Below are 23,301 nucleotides of genomic sequence, written 5' to 3'. Positions count from 1 at the left end.
TCACAAACAATATAACACGATTACTATTGATTACGAGCTTATCACTTCATTGATAACGATTATAACTTCCTTCAAATATACTTAAGAAATTGCTATTTAAATATATCTGAGTGGATGTTAAATATAAACAATATAAAACAAGAAGTAGTTTTAAACCATTGATATGTGTTTGGATAATATGGATTTTGTTATCTTTAATCGTATAAGCTTTATTTCATTGCTAAAACTGGCGTTCTTATCATTTGTAACTATTTCCTTAAGTAATCTATTCTCTAGCTAGGGAGATTATAAATAGGTGCAGATTGTCGATAGCTTGTCAATAGTTGTTAGGAGGAAATCGTCCCGTGAACTGTCCATAGCTTTATTATACCAAATCTCATAATTCTCACTACCAACATACTCGCAACGTTCTTAGAAAAAGTTCTACAAAGATATTTCTTTACATATTAATTACCACACCTACACATATAACAGCAAACATGAGAACTATGGAATTTTTACCTATAAATAACGATTAACAAGAAAAATAATTTAATGAAAATGAGACTTCAGGTAAACAGGCAAGAGTTTGTACTATTTATAGCGAGCCACGAGTACGCCCCCGGTTATTCCTTTACATAACAATCTGGAACTAGAGGCTCAGACCAAGTTGGTGAGTTTATACACCCACGAGTATATCGATCGCCTCTACAGCGTATTTGTGGGTAGTTTGGGAAAATTTCGATGATATAGAGTTTTAGGTTTGATTTTGATTATAGGGCCACTTTTGAGTCTTATTTCGCTTTACGTATTAGTTATCTAATATTATACGAATGGATGTAATATTAAGCAAGCCAAAGTAAATATCGCATAATCATATGAATAAATAAATAATAATAGATAATAAGGCGCACACTTTATATATTACATATATTCCTGAGTGTTAACAAATGCTTAAGGGAATATAGAGGAAGAATATAGTGAGAATTTCGTTTTTATATATTTTGTTTTTCAACATTTCGGTTTATAGTATGTTTTAATAAACCTATCATCGAATTCAAAACTGTCAGTGTCTAACAAAAACAGTGACAAGAAACTCACGTTACAACTGTATATCGTATTACGTGTTAATTACTATAAGAATTACCAACATTATGTATATAATGACAGCCACGTGGATATTAACAAACAATTACAGATCTATACAAAAACAATTAACTTGAGATAAATGTTAATGATGCACATCATTGGTGGTATTCCGGTTTCTTTAAACGTTATGTCATATCTCTATTTCTTTAAAATCGAATTATTTGTAGGGAAAATGGAAAGGCAGAGAGGGAACGCTCTAGAAAGACATACACATATCACATCGGCGATGTCTTGAGAAAGAACAGATGCGTAATACTCGTAACCGGCGGTCCTGTACGACAAGATGTATGGATGTGAATGAGGCAAGGGAAGTTTGTAAGGATCGTACCAAGTGGTGTTCTTTGGTCTCTGCCTAACCCTATGGGGAAAAGGTCTGATTTTATGTATGAAAGAGAGGCTACACCGCAATATTCACGCTCAGTATGACCCTTAAATATGTAGCAGACAATGTTGTCAAGAATTCAAGCTGACCTTTAAATAAATACATACAATAAACGAAAAATGTACAAGCCGCACATATCTCTCCATGAAAAGAACAAATCGAGTATCATCCATCAAAGACATTAAAAAACAATAACTTCGAAAATGCATTATCCTGTGTCCGGATCAAAACCGGTTGTGAACAGTTTTGCAACTCATAATATAAATAAATAAAATCAAGATATTAATAGTTGAAGGATTTAAAGGTTATAAAGTAATGACAAGTGCTATTCAACGCATAAAGTATATTATAATATCGACTTGAATACATGATAAGATAGATGAAGTAGATAAACAAACGCTTGGAAAAAAGGGGTTCGAAAAAAAGAATATCCAAGGGTTGCTAGGCGAAATAGGGTCTTTAACATACGTGCTAACATTGTCGCAACTTGAACGTGTTATAAAAATAGAGTGAGGGCTCAATATCATTACTCAGAGGTACGATGACCTCTGCTACAGGACCAAGGTTGGCGCAAGTCAGATAACAAACGTATTGGCTAAAGTTGACTGTAGCTTCATATTTAATAAAATATGCAGCTTCTTATAATTAGTCGTAGTAAAGCTTTGATTGTTCTCCGTGGCGCAGTGGTTAACGTCGCCACGCCACTACCACTACCATTGCGCAGGGAGGTCGAGGGTTCGATTCCGACAACAACCATTTATGCGATCCACAAATAATTGTTTCGGGTCTGGTTGTACTTTGTGTCTGTTGTTTGTATGTTTGTTCAAGTCTTCGCAACAAAAAAAGGGTATTAGGTAATATGCAATATGACCAGTATAATCACAGGCTCGTTTCATGTCCTTGATGATGTGCCAGGAACGTTCCATTGCGGTCAGAAACCCTCACTCAGTAGTACTAGTCTTCTAAAAATAACCAACAAGTTTCATACTTAAGAATTTTATCTTTGAACTAAAAGGTTATCTATCAAGTTCAGAACAGTAATTGATGATTTATCTCGTTATTTAATTAATTGTCTTTTTTTGTGCCAAATTATTAACAGCCTTTATAAATACACAGACGTCGTGGCGGGAAAATCCGTTATAAAATCATGGTTCAACAACGGTATACGTAATAGGGAAACTATTATGTCTATGAGGATTTCAAGGGTTTTTAAAACCTGACCGCGCTTACTTTCGCGGATGACACTTCTTCCATTACCTATAGTCATTAGAAATTGTTGAACTGAAGTTGTTTGAGTCGCCCAAGGCTTCACCTCGCCCTTAAGTATTGCCTATTTGCTATTCCTCTTGATAGCATTGATAGAGGGTCACCCTTTCTTATACAACCTTTGCTTATCAACCTGATAGTTTACCAATTGATAAGTTCTACGGGCTATAAGCGATCGTAACATTAAGGAAGTTTATACATGGACTGTGGCCTGTTCCCCATTCGTTTGATAAAGAGCAGGAAAACATCAACAACCGCGAGTTGTATTAATATCCCGATACAGTACAGTACGGTCTGATACTGCTCAATTATAACTCTTGGGAAAATCTGTATGTTCGAACATAACAAATGTGTGTATTTTCGTATCGGTTACGCAACCAGGATATGGGATTTAACCAAACACTTAAGGATGAATAAAATATTAATAGTTACTAGCCGCTTTGTAATAGTAAATACACTTTGTTAACAGGAAACCTATACGACTAGGAGTTCTAAAACCTAAAACAATGTTAATATAATAATGTCAAGGCCGATAAATGAATTGCACTTGCGGTTGTCGCGGTCTATGACTTTACTTCTTCTGTTTTTATAAGAAAAAATGGCCACATTAAAATATAAGATGAGGCACCGTAGCAAGAAAGAAACGAACTATAAGGCAAATAGCAGTTCAAGACATTAAATGAGTATTTAAACTGAGGGTCTCGACTACATAGTTCACGTCGGGGTTTACATAATACAAATGATGTGGTAGAAAATATACCCTTTTCGTTATGCATTAAGATTCCTTGCAACACTTTTACTGCATACAAAGCACCTAATAATAGTCGCTGCATAAGTTGCTGGCTAGGGAAGTGTTCACATAGGAACGAAAGCTAACATTTGGTCAAAGGAGGAGAGATAGTAATAAGTATACTTTGTATCAATAAAACATTAGTTTTAGTTAGTTAGTTTTAGCTAGACTTGTTTAAATCTTATTCACCCCACTGCAAAGTCAGAGGGTTGCAAAATGAGGCTAAAACAACTTTTTATTAAAAGGGGTAAGACCTAGGGAGCGAGTGATACGATATCTAAAAACAGCGTGGCAACGATCGAGTTCGTGATCAAACAGTTTTTAAAAAATCTCGTATTTTATACAGGTGTAGTGTTTGCATTCTACAAGGCCATGCAAACTACTCCGCATTAATTTCTGCATCATACATTATGTAAGAAGACTTAACATATAAATCTCAGCTGGATATATTAGCTCTTATGTACAGTACCGGCAGGGCATTCAACTTTGAATTAAGGTCAGTTAGATGAACTGCATATTATTAAGACACGGTGGATATCCTTATTATTAACCCTAAGCGCAAAATTGAGAAATGTTTAAAGTTTGTCGTGCCTGTGTATGTCTGTCTATGGCATCGTAGCTCGCAAACGGACGAACGGATTTTGATCTATCTACTAGTTTAACATTTATTTAAATTAAAACCGCGCGGACTATCAATATTTATTAAAAATATAGATCAGTTAGGAAAAGCTTCCAAAATATAGTAAAATGTCCTTGATTTTTGTTGAACTAATAAATTGCTGTTCTCAGTAACAACTAATAGAGATCAAAGGTCAAATAATAAGAATTATATGTTTATAGATTTTTTTCACATTTATTAAGTGACGCAAAAAACAGTCTGACACAGCAGTTTTATTCCTCTGGATCGTGTTCGTTTACGAGTACAAAAATACTTTTCTAAATCAAGTTATTTTCTGATACGAAAATCATTTTTTTTAACCCATTACTGCCCTACAGAAGGGCAAGTGTCTGTTCCCAAACGAGGGGGAGGGTTTAAGCCTCCAAAATTAGTACCTGTTTAAATAATAATTTTACTACACACGTACAATCACGCGAATTCTTTTCATAGGTTAGGTTTCCAAAATTAGTACCTAATAAAAAAATTATAATAATAAAATATATACAAACGCACAATCACGCAAATTCTTTTCACATGTGGATAGAGCCTTATTGTTAATTTGCAGCATAAAGGATTAGCATGTACGGGCGATTAGTATTAAAATATTAACACTAGAATTATTCATACAGTATATTTGTCACACGATACGTAATTAATTATTTATCGAAACATCTGGTTTCCATAGTCATGATAGATGGAAGTACGATCATTGTGAGGGATTTAATAAATTAGTTTTAGTTTATTTACCCGTACGATATTAAAATATGCCTAAATAATTAGACTCCCGAGTCAGGAAAATACAATTCTTTATAATTTGATAGTCATGATGGTTACACTTAGCTCAAATATTATAAAATATACAATAATTTATACGAAAATTGGCGTAACGACTTATGCCTGGTTTTATCTTCATATGAGCTTAAACACTATTAATAGATAAGCTAACACTAAATGTACCTATCTCAGAAACCGGGGGTTAAACACCTTTTGGAGGGATAGTCAGAAAATCTCCGATAATAAAGACTTGAATAGAGGACCTTTGCTCAATGATAGATAAGATTGGATAAGGTGTATTCATGGATTTGTTCTGCACATATTATTTATTGTTATGTTATAAAAACAACTATAAGTGAATAAAATGTCTTTTATCTAGTTGTAAACAAGCTATAGATATTTTTTTGTACTTATTACCAAGAAATCATTGTCAATGATACTCAAGTTCTAGGTCAGCTTGACAATGCATTTATTTGTAATTATAAAATCATTGTTGTATTATTTATTGCTTAGTGACTGATCAAGAGATCAAAGTATTCTAATATGAAACAGGAAATATTTTAGAAAAACCGATTTTTATAAGAATATGGAACATGGTTCATGGATCAAATGTTGGTAAGAATTTATTACCTGGATTCACACTTTAAAAACAAGGAACTAGTCTTTCCATATATTGTCATAGCCAGCAAGTCAGATTTAATTGAAACATCTATATGTTACAAACTTAAACAATTTTCATAAAAGAAATAGCTTCAATAGGTAAATAATAAAGAATAGCATTAAAAAACGCACACAAATATCCATAAACAACAAAGACTTTATCAATATTTCAGTCTAGTTTCCATAATATTCAACCAATATTCAACAATTTCACTAGAGATGCAAAAAAACTGTAATGTGTATTTATAACAGGCCAGTGCTACTTTCTACCATAGACAGTGTTTATGAGTTCAGTAAATAAAAAAAGTGGAATGCGGTGACTGCATTGCTTTTTACGTAGGTGTGCATGAGCGAATGAACTTACTCATGTTTTGATAGATGAGGTCATACTAGGCTCACATTCTCTACTGATTGTAGAGAGATTTCTGGATTAATTAATTTGACGTTACAAAATTATTTTTTATCACATGACCCCAAACATGTTAAGAGGGTCAAATTACGGTATTCTAGATATTATTGTGGAAGGCCGTTTTCCGGTCAAACAAAAATAAAAATGATAATAACATAATTGTAGGGCAAATTGATGTTGTGTTTAACTGTTATTAATTATAATGAGATGACATTTGCAAGCCCAAAGAGATGAGCTGAGTTTTATTGAGTGACTATTTAACCAAATGTTTAAAATTACTGGCTTAACTATAATTAATAATTCTCTCTAGAGAGTATCTATACTCTATCCAGTATTTGAATAGGACTAGAAGAATAGAATTAGAAGTAATAAACGTGGTAGTTTCTAATAAAGATTTGAATGAATAAAAGTAACCGTTTTAATAAAAATAGTTTTTTCTTAATTTACAGGTAAAAAGGTTTTTTAGGGTGCAACATGACACAACACAAGCATATAACTAAGACAGACAGGACAACAAAACAATATTATTATGTTTGAAGCAATTTTACGTCTCAACCATATGTATCACCCTGTAATGATAGGATTTCATACAAGTACATAATAAATGATTTAGTGATGTATGGAAAGAGTAAGAAAGTGATAGAAATGATTGCAGATAGCTTAGAAATAGGTACTTCGAAAAATATACATGTGAGGACAGAAATAATCCCTTAATAGTTTTCAATGATCATTTTGTCTTAAACTTGCTACCCGAATGCTGGTTTGTATGACAAAGGAAAAATTTTACACCAAAGTAAAACTTTTATCTTTGGATTTGCAAGTCATTATTTGTGGTTAATGTAGTGTTTGTGTAGTACATAAAATTAGTTCATCGGTCAAACATTTCAGATCAAGGTCATTACACTCATTTTAACTATGATTCTGTTCATGTCTTGTCTGCTATGTAATTTCCTATTACATAATGTTTTATACCACTATATTCTGTGAATTTTCAGCAGTATTCAGTGAAAAATATTCAACTGTATCATTTCATGAAATGAAAAGTGAATATTTTATCTGTGTTTAGGACCACAGATAACAGATAATATGCAAATAAATACAAAGTTGCTAGCATGAATCTGTGGACTAAAAATAGAACTAGGAACTAGAAATTCAAGTATGTTTTGACAAAAGATTTACAAGGCAGTGCAAGATATGGAAATGTATACAAGTAATGAAGTTATAATATAAGATTGCATACTAAACGTACATCGAAAGCGTATTTTATGATTCCACGGTGTGCGACCAGCTTTTAGGATATAAATAGAACATACACTCAACCACCCAGCTAACTAGAACATTGAAAAGCTTCACTGTACTGGCTGAAAATGCACCGAAATTAAACAGAGCCGGCTGTATAAACCGTTTCCTTTGCTTGTAAAACTTATTAACGTGCAAACAGCTATGTGCAGTGCCTAGCCGCCAAAAACAACAATGTATGGCATATTACATGCATGTCGTCCACACAGTTTACCTCCGCCGTTGTCCATGGCACTGTACGAAAAAGCCGCGGCCGCGGACACCTCACAGCGGTCCTTCCGCACGCGACAATATCAAAACGCACATTTATATAAACTTCGTCATAACTCGTTTCCTTTTATAACATAACACTTGCCACTTTCTGAGTGTACTTTCGAGAACTTTGAACGCACTAAACCTCACTTTTTAACTTATTATCGACAGACTAGCTCGCAAACACACACGATGTACTTCACAAATTGTAAACTATACACGTACCTCCAGCATGAATGATCCTATAATAATAACTGTGAACTGTTTCTTCGCTCTCGCTCGTCCAAGGAACTAGTTATCAAGGTCTCTCGTCTCGACTGTGTAGTTCCAAGAATTGTCACAGATTATGCTGCGAAGTTTGACACTATCTGCGGCGCACCACACTAATTTTGTTCAACTTTGGCTAATTTATTGACTCGGAATTATTTTAATTAAACATGCGTATAGTAATAAGTAACGCTACTCCGGTGAGTGAACGTCAAAAACTAATGATAAATTTTAGTAGTGTGCGTGAAAACCCAACGTCACACTTGCAGCGACTGTCGGCGATTGGCTGCAAAATGTCACATGGCAGCCGAGTGACGTACGCGGACGTGCGCATGCGTATGGTCAATTCAAAACTTTTTTCGCAAGCGCGAGTGAGAGGGCACTATACGCGGCACCTGTTCTACCGATTACAGAGGTTGATTGTTTCCCGCCAAACTTACGAACAAATAGATTGTTTATTTTATCGACAAATTATTCTATTTAATGTAGTGATAAGTTTGGAGGCCTAGATTTTTATATGCAATTTGAGTTTAGTAAAATAATAGGTTAAGTAAACATGATTTAGAAGACATAACCTAAAACTTAAGAAAGAGCCATACAAGTTACGATCCAAATTTAGTTAATGGAATCTTATCTGTTCAATAGACGCGCTATCTATGGCTATCTAAACAAAAAAAGGTACAAGATATCTGGAAGGGTTTAAGATTTTGACAATATTAATTATCGGTTTTTATCATATTAAAGATAATCAGTAGTTCATAGATATTTTTTACCGCATTGCATGAATTCATTGTTAAAAACTAATCGCGACGCATAGCAATTATGTGCAGAAATAATTATTCTTATCTGTGTAGGTATCGGCGTCGAGCAGGGGACGAATATTAAATTTAAAACAAAACCTTACAGATTTTAATTAGAAACATTAGTCTAGAGTAATGTTTTCTTCGAATATTAAGAAATGTGACGCACTTAGGTAGGTACGTACATAAATTAAATAACTGTCTGAGAGGAAAATAAGAGACCCTAAAATATTTATCTTATTTACGAGACACGAGTCCAATTTTCTTCGCAGTTCCTCCAGGCGTAGCTATGAGTCACCGAGGTCTGAATAACGAAAGTCGGAACGTGGGCGTATCAATTTCAGAACGTTTCATTTCAGTACATTCAGCGGTGACTCACCAGTTACGCACTCTCTAATCTTGTAAGCAGTAGACTACACAGATAATGACACATTTGGGATTTCTTACTCACGGAATTTCTGGTTTTTATGTTATCTGTGTTTGAATGTAATAACATAGTAGTGACCTGTGTCGAAATGTGGTCAAAGAGCCAATCACATTCTATCAATCATTGGTTGGCTCAAGTTGACTGGAGTATGAATGAAGAATAGTAATGTGAATGACTCATTGACAGAGTTTATTGAAGATCGTTACATTAACATATTTTTATCAATGGTTTGGTTGTTTTACAAACTTTTTTTCTGGCTGTTGTTTATTTACCTGATAACGATTGAATTTAATGTTTTTTATTAAAAACAATATCTAGCAAACTAAGTAGGCTTGGTGGGTTACTATTAAGTTAATTAAATAGGCAGATAGAATATTTCTAGGAAGAAGAATTTTGAATAAACACCTGGCTATGTAACTCGTACCTACCTAGGTAGACTTCGTGGTGACTGGTTTTAATTAGGTACCTTTTAACTAATTGCCAAACTGCTTTTATGTTTACACTAGGCCCTAATTAGTACCTACCTAGTATTATTAAAATACTAGGTAGGTAGGTAGGTAGGTACCTACTTTTACTTACCTCTTTCACTTCAAGGCTCCAATTAGAGATGATCAAATCATTAATATGATTTTACTCAATAGGTAAATATTTGTGTAGGAACTTTTCGACTTGCGTTTTCTTAAAATTCCTCCATCGACTGACTGTGTAAATAAAATATCTTTATTACTGCACTTGATTAGATCAGACTATTTGAAAAACAGTCATGAGTCAGCAATGGCGACCGGTGGCTTGGCGGCAAAACGACGCGCCCGCGCGCATTGCGTGAGGCGCCGGCAACACAGCCATTCAGCCTTATAGCGATACGTTAATATTAGGCGCCAACCCCTGAATGTTTCACCCTCTGTTACTGGGCTGTATTATTTAATATTTACGCAATCAAATTGGCGATGTGTCACTAAATATAGGTGCAGGTTGCATTAATACAAGGGTGCCAGTGGAAGATCAATAATTCAAACATACTGCGAAAAGTATGATGTGAAAATAACATGCAAGAAAGAATAAAAGACAGGTCGTGAGTTCGAATCCCATTTTTGCTCTACTGGCATTATGTGATTGCTGTGTTCTTTCGTAGCACGTAGTAAGAACACAGCAATATAATGCAAGTAAGACGATTGCCAAGCTATCTTGAATAATTTGATAAAGCTGGTACGAAACTAGGACATTTAAATTTTTTTTTTTTTTTTTATTTGCAGAGCCTGCCGCGAATATAAAAATATGTAGGTATTTAAACTAAAAGCACCATAGAAGGTAGGTAGGTATTCAGTTGTTTTTTGTTACGAATTTTTAAATTTTTGCGTGACTTTTCCTGTTCCTTAATACATTCGTAAATAAAACATCCACTAACGAGAAAGGAAAACATTACATTGATATGCGTGTACCTGTGTGAGCTTGCAAAGTTGTAAGGTCCTTGGCCGATGCGTCACGCAGTCGTCCCGGCGCCGTGCCGCGGCCGTCGGTGGCGCCGCCGTCGTCGTGTCGCGTCGCATCGCATTCGTCTAGCGGGCCCAGCGTCGCCGCACGCCACCGACTCTCAGACACCCCTAGTCTCCCAGTACATGGAATTATTGCCACCGCAATATACCAACTTTAAACTGTTGTAGAATATGATTATAGACCTCCATGTAACTGTAGGGGAATTTTAGAGAAAGACAAAGTAGTAATAGCGGAGAAAATAAAATATTGAAAAGGAATATTGCTTCCCTTGTTCTTTTTAAATTCACAACTTGTTAACTAACCTTTTTATACAAAACGATGCCAACCTTCTTTGTATTTGATACTGTCTGAAAAGAAAAAAGAAAAGAAATTCAAAATTCTTTTCGAATGCATGTCACCGAGATTTGTCCAATCTGTCAACAGCAATAAACCAAACAACGCTTTTTGAAAAATACGTACAATTGAACTGGAAAATAAAGAAAATAGTTAAAGGGATGCCTGAGCAATTAGTGAAGGTGCCTCGCAGCGTGTCGCCGGTCGCGAGGGCGGGCGCCGGGGACATTTCCGAACGGGAACTGTCGCGGGAGAGGCATAACTTGCAGACCACACCACCTGCGTAAGTTGGAACAAGATGGCACTTTACACGTAAATTAGATAGTCTCCCCACAAATTTTCCGATTGGCATAGGCCTACCTAATGCTAACAAGATTCAAGCTTCAATTCCTTGGTCAGTTAAGGTGTACTGAGCTTATCTGTAAATTAAATCTTAAATCATCGTAGCACAGAGCTTCACGGCTCACTATGAATAGACTGAGTAGCTTTAAAAGCTGCTCTACAGGGCATCCTCTACGTCGTAGTCTCGTAGAGCTTGTAGAGATGTGAACGCAATAATATTGCCTGTAGACGTTTGAAACTGAAAAGACATTAAAGGCTTGTAATTTGTATTGACCTTAACTTATGCAGTGGCGTAGCTACGCTATGGCAAGCCTGGTCATTAAAACATTTATTTTATGTGACTTGTAGAGGTGTTCAGGGGCCCTAGTTTATTCTTTGCACGAGGCCCCTAGACTACTCCATTACTTTGATGGAAAGTAGGTGTAACGTTGTAGTCTTTATTTCTTAAACTATAGATAATAATAAAAGCAAAGACTACTTATGTAGTAATTGGTTCTGTTTCTATGACCAAAACATCAATTACATAATTATAATGTATATAGGTACATAAAGTCACCTTTTTCCTATAAGGAAAGGCAGAGACAAGAAAATGCCACTTGGTACGATCCTAACAAATAAAAAGAATTAGGTGTTCTGAATGCGGCTTTGAGCAATTTCTGTTTTTCGTTTAGCTACTTTGTGCCCATAAAATATCGTGCAAGCGAATCCAAACAAATTAGTTATAATTTTATAATAAACAATTAAACATTAAACTGAAAGCAAAAATATTAATTTACTCGGGGAATTTTCGCTTCCCTGGGTTTCGGCAAGCTAAATTTAATTGTTATCATAAATTCATATCGCACTATAATTGATTTTTGGTATTTAGAACAATTTTCCTGCCCCACAATTGGGTCATTCCACTAAATCTAAAATGGTTTTCCCATGTAGTACACGTAAAATACATAAATAGAGTAGCAATAGTTGTTTTTCATTCACTTTACTATTATAGAAAAACATCCTCAAATGACGAACTGTGGTTATTACGTTTATTGCACTGAAAACATGGGAAATATGAAATAGATTTGTTGAGTTAATATTGAACCCTACGGCCTACGTACCAATCTATACCTAGATACTAATAATATTGAGTTCATGAGTTAGTTTGAGCGCGCTAATCTTAGTACTTACCTAAATTAGCACTACTGGTTCGAATTAAACATTGCTTATGTGCTGAATAGTCCATTTATTTGGGAAGGCTATTACATCGCGCTATGACTAATAAGAGTGGAACAGCAGCAATAAGAAATGTTTTGGAATCGGGAAACTAAAGACCACGTAAACGCATTTGCGGGCGGCCGCTAGTAGATACCTAGTTACTATGTAAAACTGTAAGTGTTTCTTCAGGTTAGATTTTGGAAACGCCGATACGCTCCTATGGGAAAACTACGATAACGTTTTAATTTATATAAAGAAATCAGGAAAACATTATACACATACCTAGCCTAACCTACCTATATAATATACCTAGTAATTTTTCAGCAAGATACAATACTACTATATGTTAAGCTAGCACATAGCTTTAACCAAGCTTTCCAAGAGCCAAGTACTAATGCACCGCATAAACAACATTACAGCACACAATTGGTATGCAAACAAATCATTACTAATTGGGTATTAACCCTACGTCATATGGGTAAATAATAAAGGTATGCTTTTCCTTTGCACTTTGTTTGTTCAACACGTAATTGAGAGAAAATATGACGTCGTTGTTTACCACTTTCTTTCCTGTTAGGAGAAAGAGTGACATTGGGCTCGAAGGTTATATGTTTCGAGTTAGTCATAGCTTGAGTTATGAATAAGTAGGAGGCCTGCTACACACATTTCGGCAACATTCATCGAACAACAAAAACAGACTCTTTTGTTCGGCTTGTGTCGATCGGGTTCATCTACACATATTCGGTTTTGTCGCCCGGCTACGTCGATTGATGCCGAACCGAATATTTTGGGGTATTGTTAGAGAAAAAAAAACAATAAATGCTTACGTTTATAATAGTTTTGTTTGGAAAGAAAAGACGATGTTGCTGTACGTTAACTATATTTTGAGCTTTTGTGACTCATAGAAGTTGTTTCGATTAGATGCGTCATGTCCAAACTTGGTAACGTTAGAATGTATTTGTTACATGTTAACCATAACTCCTCATGCGAACTGTACATGTGCACCCTCAAAATGAAAGATTTACATTATGATGACTGATCAGTGATCAATAACTACTGCCGATTATGATCTAGACGATCTTTGCCCATCGGTCGTAACAATCAGAAAGTCTGTAAAAAATAAAACAGCAGAATATTCAGCCACAAAAAAAGAAAAACTCGGATTTCATTTGAAATTACATAATAAAATATCCAATATTTACTAACAGGCGCCTGCAACCAGTCCACCCAAAGAAGCAGCTGTTCCTGACTCCAGTGAACAAGTTCACAGCCAAGTGGTGCGCGCCGAGCCTCAACCTGACCAGGATCCGCAGCTGCCTGGACGAGTACAAGCGTCTGGACACGCCCGTCAGGCCGGTGAATAAAGCCAAGGCCTTGTCCATGGAGGATCTCACTCCTACTAAGAGGATCAGGATTGATAAGTAGGTACTATTTTTTTAACATCTGTGACAATTTTATGTACATTGCCTTAGTTGTTTAGTAGTAAGATTTATGAGGTTCCAGAGTTTCGTTAGCAGAGTCGAAGTAGTGTTTTAGTTTTCCTGAAAGAACATTAAGTTTGCCTAAAGGCTGTAAAAGTACAAAATATGTCAGTAACCAACCAAGGAGCACTGAAGCAATAATGTTTTATAAACAAATTTTACGGTTGATAACTTTATTCACAGCTAGTGGTTTATTTCAATCATACGCGTAGCTGTAAAAGACCTTTGAAAAAGACACAAGTATACACTCACTTGGTTGACCAATTCGAAAGACACATTAAATCTATGCATATAATTAAATTCTAAATACCCTGTAGAAAGAACGGCGAGCTGCCAATAGTGAGATCACCAGGGGTTAATGGCGCGGCTGAAGAGATGGCAGCTGCTAAGATCTGCAAGTTTATGATCGTAGCTGCCTGGAGACGACGCCGGGAGGACGTGAGGTGTCTGCGCAAGACTTTAGAGACACAGGTACCTACCTACTTAACTCTACAGGGAAGAGTTTCCAAGAAGAATATTGAAGGATATAACTGTGGTACTTTGTTTGCGACGTGGATCTTAACATCATCATTATTGACTGCCTCCGTGGCGCAGTGGTTTAGGTCGCCACGCCGATACCACTGCAACGGGAGGTCGTGGGTTCGATTCCCACACGAAGCAATTATTTGTGCGATCCACAAATAATTGTTTCGGGTCTGGTTGTGCTTTGTGTCCGTTGTTTGTATGTTTGTAAAAGTCCCCGCGACACAAGAGCAATTCTTAGTGCGGGAGTTGTAAAAAAAAAAACAAAAATTATCTTGAAATTATCCTATGTTTAGTATGGTCGGCATAACGCATTCCCTTCTCCACTCATCTCTAGTGGCCGTCATTCTTTTATTTTTCAGCATGTCTCTACTAAATGTCCATTTACCTCGGCAAGAACTGTTAAAAGAAAGTTTGTTTGTAAACAGGAAAATGGTTGAGTACTTTAGTCAGCACGTGGTTTTTACATAATAATTTATATGTTTTTCTTTATAATTAAAATTACCTTGTATATCAATTTGGTGAAGTAAAAAGTCCAAAGGTCATTTAGGCATAATATGTTTACAATATCGTCACCTGTAGAAAAACCCATTTCGCCAGGCTGACGAGCATTTCTCCGTAATTATTGAATGGCATCATCAAAATATGGAAATGTCCAGGTGTCATACTCTGAGCGGCTGCGCATCCAGATCTGTGCTCTGAAGAGTCTACTGGATTCTGACAACGCGAAGGTCCGCCTCGCCATGAAGGAGCTGGAGCGACTCAAGCAGTTGCTCAAAGATAAAGAGATGGAGAAAGCAGTGCTTGAACGGGTCAGTGACATTTGAAAAATAAACTTCACATTAACGGCAGTCCACGTAATAATTTGATTGTGAGGGTAATGGTTTAGTCACCCAAAATGTAGGTGTGGAAAATTTAAGTCCTTACTGTAGTGTCTTAGTTAGTTACTTACTTTACTTAGTTTAATTTTTTTACTGGTTTGTAATATGCAGGAGAAGCTTGCTTTAGAAGACGACGTGTGTGCTGCAGAAGATCGAGCCTCAGAGATGAGTATTGGTAAGAGAAAATGTGTTTGAAGATTTTGTAGTTGATCATTGTTCAATGACAAAAAAAAAACAGATCAATCCAGGGATAAAATAAAGGACTTAATGTCCTGCAACACGTGTGGCCACCGACGGGTGAAGTTAAGGCAGTGCCGAATGCTTCCTTATGATTCACTTGAAATTACGGATATGACAGATGCAGATGCATTATCAGAAATCATACGACTTTGTTTATCGCCGACCCATGTCGTAGGATATTAGTTTATCCAGGGCATTGTGTGTTTGACCCTATGTCAAGGGTCCGGTTACAATTGTTGTCTTCGCATGTCAGGCTGGCGCAACTGCCGCAACGAGCTGGACGGCGTGCGCGCGGCCGGCGCCGTGTGCGAGCACGCGCTGTGCGTGGAGCGTGCGGCGCACTGCGAGACCAGGGCGCAGCGGGACCATGCTTATGATAGGGTAACTTAATTTTACTGACCATGTGTAGCGCATCTTTCATGTATAACAGGTTCCTGAGGTAGTATTATAATGTGTAGCACGTTTTCCTAGAGTCTGTACTGTCGGTAAACCAGCCAACAGATAATAATTCTTGCAAAATACACCAACGACGCTGACAATTTATCGATGGCTACCAGATGGTGACAAACGATAGCACTAAGAAATCGTCCCTAATACATTTCAGACAATTTTGAACACTTAATTTTCATCAATAAAAAAATAATGACTGTCTTCACATAATTTGTAAACATTCGTGGAATTCAGTGTTAAAATGAACATGGACCTTAATTTTTATGTATAATGTAATGTACATATATTTCCCTAACTTAACACCGTTCAAATACAAAGCTTTTGTTTTGCTAGCTGGCAATGTTAGAAGAAGACCTGGCGCAGCATGAGGACCTGCTGTCATCAGCAGAAGCTGAGGTTCAGTCTCTGAGACGGGACGCGGACAGCAGACAAAAGGAACTGGAGGATACCAGCGAGAGACTGCGATGTGAACAAGAGTGAGTGCTTCACCATTGTCAAGACCATAATCAAATCATTTTATTACAGATTATAAGTATAGATTTCTGAACTCTTAAAATGCAAAGGGGATTTTCATCTAAATTAATATAAATGTACTTCGGAAACTTCTAGGAGTTTAAAAAGGCTTTATGGGCTTAAGCTAAGTAAGGGAGTGAACACAATCCATTAACTAGTATGAAATGACACCATTGTCGTGATCCATCTATTGTGGGTCATAGCGTTCTTTTTACTGATTTTAGTCACTCCCGTTAAATATCAGATATTTCGCTATATTATTTCCCCGCCTATGAGGTAGCCCAGTACCAATTCGGCCTGCTAAAATTTCCATCGAAAATCTATTCTTAGAAACAGTATCTGGACTGTTCCTATTCATTCTCAGGGCTCGTGAACGATGTGCTCGTGAATGTCGTGAGCTCAGCATGCGGGTGTCAGCAGCGGCTCTGGAGACGAGTGTGCTGCGCGCCGAGCTAGACGCGCTGCGAGAGGAGCTGAGCCGACTGAGACAGGAACTGACTCTCACCAGGGAACAGCTGGACTGGTGGCCACGACCGCTCACACGGTGAGGAGATAATACCTTAGTGATGTAGACATTAGGTGCTGAAGATCGCCATTTGGCAGCTAGATGGAAACAGCTGAAACTAGCAGAAAGGTCCAGGTCATACCACAATTTATTGTTTTATGTGATTTTTTCTTGCTTTCCTTGTGTGCTGTTGTTGATCATTTACTGTGTTTTCCTAGCCTCTTCGGACCCAAGAGCTCAATGAGAGCCAGGTCATGATTAAGATAAGCTCTACCCGTAAAAAATCTCTTATAAAATATAAAGATTTTTCTTGTTCTCTTGATAATAATCTACGTTTGTGTGTGTAGGATGTTGGGTGCAGCACGCTCTTGGTTTCGTAACCCGAAGACAGTACCTCAAGCTGTCATGTGGACCCTCATGCCAGCAAGACACGGATGCTAAACTATTACAACTGCTAACTATCATTGTACTATTAGGTACTACCTTAAAATATTCTATAAATAAGACCGTTCTCAATATCTGTTCTAAAAGCTATTGCAGTTTGAACTTATCTCAAAAAATCATATTCTATAGTTGCCTAGAATATTATTTTTTTAAGTAAGTTGTTCTCTATGATAACTACAGTAGCTTAAAACTGCGATAGTTAGTATTGGAATTTCGGTGGTTGAGCCATTACTAAAGATAGCTTATTGAAAACGGTTCTTATTAACTGAAATTAATAATGAACTATGTGCTGATAGTAAGGTATTTATGACAAGTTTTACAAGGTAAGTTTTGGTAAGTATTTATTTTGTGTAAGATGACCGTATACATAGGACGTTTTCTTACTATTATAATATATTTTTAAGTGATTATAGTTTAGTAAAATAAATGTTATGACAACAATTTTGTTGTTTCTATTTCATCATGTTATACTTAAAACTACTTTGATTGTTCCATAGTTGATTATTAGCGACAATCAAAGAACGGCTAAACATGCAAAGGTTCGGCTTGACTGGCACTATTCTTTTTACTTTGAAAACATTTAAAAATAAACACATTTTTGGGTCATCCTTTTAGATATAAATACGTAACAGGCAGACTTACAACTCACGAGTTTATTGAGATTCAAACATTCCGTACATACTTTATTTTAAGAAACATTACATTACACAAGGAAGTATAAATAAAACACTTATAATTCACGTCATCAATTTATTTCAGTCTTACATTTCTAATCAACAATGTTTCAACTACAAAATATCAACATTTGGAATGATTCCTATCACTGGGAGCGGCGGGCTACTATTACATAAATACCAACTACGTACTTTGGATTATCATTATAAATACATTATTATTACACTATTATAATCATATTGTTATATATTTCAAAAATCCTTAACTATAAAAGACGAAGAAAAATAGTAGTACTTAAAAAAATACAAATAAAATACTTGAAAAAATACATAACTGTTTAAAAAATGCACATAATACGGAAAAAAAGGAATACTAAAATGACAGAAATCTTAACCATTTCAATAATAAATAATGCTTTAAAATAATACAAAAAATATATTCAATCAATAAATAGCTTTAACTGGCAAATAATTTTGACATTATTGACAGTTAAATGTCAAAACAAAATTATTATTAAATAAACTAATAATAGAAAAGAAGTGAATAATACTATTAAATACAAATATAAGATAAGTAACCGGTAGGTTATATCGACATGCTTGCACGATGAGCAACAATTAGGCCTACCGCGCCGCCGCGCCCACGCTACGTAAACATTAAGATGTAGACTGTACGGACATGCTATACGGAGAACAATACTACAATATTCATAGAATAGAATAACTTCCGTTAAAATAACAGGTCTCCAACCCGCATTTGGTCAGGTGGACTCAAGACCTAACCCCTCCCTCGTTTGGGAGGAGACCCTTGCCCAGCAGTGGGATAATAATGGGTTAAAAAAAAGCAGGTAGAATGATAATACTCAAAAGTAATACAAGGTAATCTCAAAAAATATAACAAAGATATGTTAGTAGAATAATACATAACGAAAGTTGAAATTTCAATGTAGATGGCGTTGGTTAGGCTTAGGTGATTGTAAATATTTTTATTTATAAATCAGTAATCCCTGCAATAAATTGTACAATAACGCGTTTTGTTGATAGTTTAGTTATTTAGGAACATATTGACAGGGATGTACTATGTATTAATAAAAATATATAAGTGTTGAGATCAAAATGCTCCGTATAACAAGTCCATATTAATAATAATGAAATAAATATTTACAAGAAGTACACTATTGATATTATGTAAATACTAATTTCAATTGGACTTAAAGTACATAATGCCATAACACAAAGAGACTGCTACAGCTTGAATAACTATTTTAATTAAAAATGCATATTGTAGAGGTAAATAGATTTATTTAAAGAATCAAAAATAAATAATACAAGCTATTTTTTTAGCTTCATAGACTGAATGTTCGGAGAACGACCATAAGAGATGTCTTACATCTTTGTTAAGCACGAAATAGTATGTTGTTTATTTATTGGCTCTAAGCTGCAACTATTGCCAAATTCCATTGCATTGTTCAAGACTGGCAATGTACCATAATAAGCAATAATACTATTAGGATAGGCTTATACTCAACAGTAGATAGAAATGGACTTTTTAGTGATTAGATAGACACAGCCACTGACCTTACTAATCTTTAATGTAGCTGCATATTGCCAAAGGTTTAATATAACCATTGAAGTATAAACCCATCATGTTAAAGCCAATAAAAAACAGTTTACATTTTTTTATGTGGGTAACCCACAAGCCACAGATCACAAACTGGCGTTCTCCGAAGTAGTATTTGCAAATAAATAGCTGTATCTTACTAACACATGACTAGACTGACAAGTGACCATGTAATAATTAAAATGATTGTTTCTTCATTGAACACTAAGTTTTAATCCTAAGTAATGAAACTTTTAAATACGTTTACATTCAAATACTTCATTCATACAAGTATTCATTCAATGCAGTTATCTCACTAGTTATATCATAATTATATTATATTTAATTGTTTAAATGCATATGGAGTGATGAGTGGAGTTAGAAGTTTATTTAGGCCCAAAATATATTTGTACTAAAAATGTTTTTTTAATAATCTGTTTATAAAGATACAGGTTCCAGGTCTTAAGAAATATTTTTGTGATTTTTTTTACTTGCGGACAGATATGTATGTATGAAATTGAAGCGATTTTTTTTGCAGATTTTGCACATTTAAGACCCGAAATCTGGAATGTTTGTTTATTGTATAATGAAGATAGTAAATACTTTAGAAGCTCCTCTCAAAAGAAAGTTATAGAATAAATAATGTATTTAAGAAACATTGCCGCAAAATACTTACTTTTACTTAAATAAATACCTACCTATTATAATATAATTTAAATGCACTTCTTGCGAAACGAATCTACGATAGTCAAAAAATTCTATTCTGCTAAATATTTTTTTTAAATTTAAGTCAGATCTATTTAATTTAAAATATTTATACTGATTAGGAGTGATTTAAAATAATGTATTAATGCCTCGATTAATGCAAGTGCCTTGACATTGCGGCTTTGCGATTATTTGAAACAAATTAATTATTTTCTGTAATGTATGGCAGCTTAATATTTTACTCGGTAATGTGATTCAAATAACATAAATGAGCTTATAGATCGAGGCAGTCTAAAGCTTATGTTTTAACAAATTATTTATACATTTGTTTGTATTGTATTCAAAATACAAAAGCACATTTTTACATTACGTCACACGGTTTCTGCCTAAAACGTCACAAGTTGCAAATTTTATTTTTTAGAAAACTTTTTATCTTTACCTTTGTCACTTGACACTTAATAATAAGACTGACAATAAACTTAGATGTTTACATGCAATCGTTATTGTCATACGTTTATCAATTCCATGATAGATGGCTCTCTTTGGCAGGATTCCGTTAATATTGAACGCGAAACGATACATCGTATGATATAACAATCTGTCGTAACTAATGACTAGTTGAGTGACGCTTCATTTTGTTACAATTGCTCCAATTATATATAATTTATAGATCACAATTAGCTAATCGATAAGACTTTTTGATCAAGTTGTGTTAAATGGTGTCGTAGTAACGCCAATGCGGTTTTAGAGATATAAGAGATTAGTCTCGTATGTATCTCTGACGACAAAACCTCTTAGCATGGCATACCACATTGTACACTTGTAAGCCCAGCGTATAAACACGTGCACGCATGCACGTACACCGAGTACTTAAGTAGTACAAATAACCATTTTTTATACACTACCCAATTCCGCGCTTTTCTGAACATCACTATTGTGATCATATTATCTCCAACCTTATCGCTCTCCCGATTACGGGACTGGAGCCGGCTGTGAGACTTGACACGCTTGCACGTGCAGGTTTTTATTTGTTTTCCTTCAAAGTAAAGCTAGCGACGGCGCACATAACGTATAGTCATTGGTGCTAGTTATAAATATGCTATATATAGATAACAGCCGCTGCTTTATGTTTATAATTACCAACTTTACACTGCAACTATGTCATAGGGTTGGACGTAGTCATGTAGACTACAGTCCGAAATAAATATAACAAATAAAAATCACAGCTCGATTTTGTCTCTTCATCAGAAAGAGATTATTTTCATAAAATTAAGTATTGTATGAAGATAATACTCTTTGAGGTATAACGAAAAATCTAAGAACATAAAGTAAAGTTTTGAATGCTTTATTCTCCATCTCATTGAGAAGGTACAGGATTGTTTATCTTCTGTGAGACGGCAAAGAAATAAAACATTGTTAAATTAAATCATAATTAAACTTTATATTTATTATCATGCATATTTACCGTGATTTGCCCGAGATTCCGGCCGTAGCCGTAGCCAACAGCCTGTGCACCGAAACAACAAGCAACCCACGGCATTATGCGTAATGATATAAGACGGCATATATCAGGTTAAGTAAAACCAAGCAAAGTATACAAAATCATTGGTTTAAGATACTCAGAAGACGGACCATCACCTTACCAGATGAAAAGCATTTTATATCAAATTATTAATTCAGCATATTTTTAATATAATAATTACTTCCTGATATTGGGCTACAGCGGCAAGTTTCATTGATATCAGCCGACTGTGCAGGACTTTGTTTATAGTGTCCAAATGCGTGTACAATACACAGGCACACTGTCTATTCCCTCACTCTAATAGCCCGGTGGGACGGATAACCGACACGGCCAGTGGGTCAGCCCCAGGACCACAGGCGACACGTGCTCTCCAAGACACGGAAGTCTTCAATCTCAAACTCCCAACTCCGGGCAATTCATTAGCATTTCTTGATGGAGAAACTCAGGATTTGTTTTTTTGACCCGACGTGGGATTCGATCACGGGACCTCTGTGCTACAGTCGCACTGACCGCGCTATAGAAATGGATTTTTCATTCAACCAGCTGGCGGTGTATTTTTTGACATACTTATTTGATAGCGAATGATGCAAGGGAAGTTTGTAAGGATCGTAGCGAGTGGTGGTCTTGGGCCTTTATTTACCCCTATGGTATTATCTTACATACTTTTTATCTAGTAACACGAAAGGCGAAGGCCACTGTTTCGAGTATCACCAAATACAACTAAACTTTCATAATTATTATCACACATATGTACCGTGATTTGCCCGAGATTTCGGCCGTAGCCGTACTTAACAGCCAGTATACCGAAACAACGAGCAACCCACGGCATTATGCGTAATAATAAAGAACAGAAAATGAATTAAAAACTGAATAAATACGCAAAGTATAGAAACACCGACGGGTTTTCAAAACATCCCTAACAAATCGAGTTTGTTTATAGGAATGAGTTTACTAACTCCGTCGGTGCGTGAGTGACGAGTGACTAACCGAGCTGCTCGCCGGTGGCGGGCTCCTAGATCATGCCGAAGCCCTCCCCCCCCTCGTTGATGGCCCACAGCAGCGCGTGCACCAGCTGCTCGTAGCTGTCGTAGTCCGGCAGACACAGCTGGTTGAAGCACGTGTGCGCCGTGGGCAGGGCGCCGAACGTGGGCGCCGCTGTTATTTGGAAGCGGGGGTTCAGCTCCTGGAGTCAGACATGAAATGGTTTCAGTAGGTCCATTGGTAAAGTTCTATGTAGGATCAGTAGGCGAGGTCGACGGACGCAATATCATCAAACTTTACGATGA

At 35.8% G+C, this 23,301-nt stretch overlaps 3 protein-coding genes across 5 annotated transcripts in view; 1 reads left to right on the top strand and 2 right to left on the bottom strand.

Moving 5' to 3' along the window:
* LOC142975589 (transcription factor p65-like) overlaps nt 1-8,163 on the bottom strand; it is a 60,365-nt gene extending 52,202 nt beyond the window's left edge. Inside the window, exon 1 of one of the 3 annotated variants that reach the window (XM_076118531.1) lies at nt 7,844-8,163. Coding sequence is in view for 1 of the 3 variants with exons in the window: in XM_076118530.1 (XP_075974645.1) it covers nt 7,581-7,596 (16 nt within the window). In the remaining 2 variants the exon portion in view is untranslated. The other 2 variants (XM_076118532.1, XM_076118530.1) reach the window with 2 other exon arrangements.
* Nucleotides 8,164-11,006: 2,843 nt separating this feature from the next.
* Nucleotides 11,007-17,946, top strand: LOC142975508 (uncharacterized). The gene is made up of 9 exons (XM_076118366.1): nt 11,007-11,222; nt 13,687-13,899; nt 14,277-14,430; nt 15,141-15,293; nt 15,474-15,537; nt 15,856-15,983; nt 16,386-16,528; nt 16,930-17,109; nt 17,418-17,946. The coding sequence occupies exons 1-9, from the start codon at nt 11,101-11,103 to the stop codon at nt 17,509-17,511; spliced, it is 1,251 nt and encodes a 416-aa protein (XP_075974481.1). The 5' UTR covers nt 11,007-11,100; the 3' UTR covers nt 17,512-17,946.
* Nucleotides 17,947-18,250: 304 nt separating this feature from the next.
* Nucleotides 18,251-23,301, bottom strand: part of LOC142975424 (apoptosis-resistant E3 ubiquitin protein ligase 1) — a 58,121-nt gene continuing 53,070 nt past the window's right edge. The window contains exon 17 of the mRNA XM_076118245.1: nt 18,251-23,198. Within this exon, the coding sequence (XP_075974360.1) occupies nt 23,028-23,198 (171 nt within the window). The 3' untranslated portion in view covers nt 18,251-23,027. The remainder of the gene's footprint in view (nt 23,199-23,301) is intronic.

This window comes from Anticarsia gemmatalis, chromosome 9 (genome assembly GCF_050436995.1).
Source record: "Anticarsia gemmatalis isolate Benzon Research Colony breed Stoneville strain chromosome 9, ilAntGemm2 primary, whole genome shotgun sequence".
Lineage (NCBI taxonomy): Eukaryota > Metazoa > Arthropoda > Insecta > Lepidoptera > Erebidae > Anticarsia > Anticarsia gemmatalis.
Note: the sequence above shows the minus strand (reverse complement) of the source record. Positions and strands in the feature narration are given on the sequence as shown.

Bases quoted from the DNA above. Each gene is read 5' to 3' on its own strand.
- LOC142975508 (XM_076118366.1), top strand. From the start codon at position 11,101: ATGCCTGAGCAATTAGTGAAGGTGCCTCGCAGCGTGTCGCCGGTCGCG. The intron at 11,223-13,686 runs GTAAGTTGGAAC...ATTTACTAACAG, and splicing joins TTGCAGACCACACCACCTGC to GCGCCTGCAACCAGTCCACC. The intron at 15,538-15,855 runs GTAAGAGAAAAT...TTCGCATGTCAG, and splicing joins AGCCTCAGAGATGAGTATTG to GCTGGCGCAACTGCCGCAAC.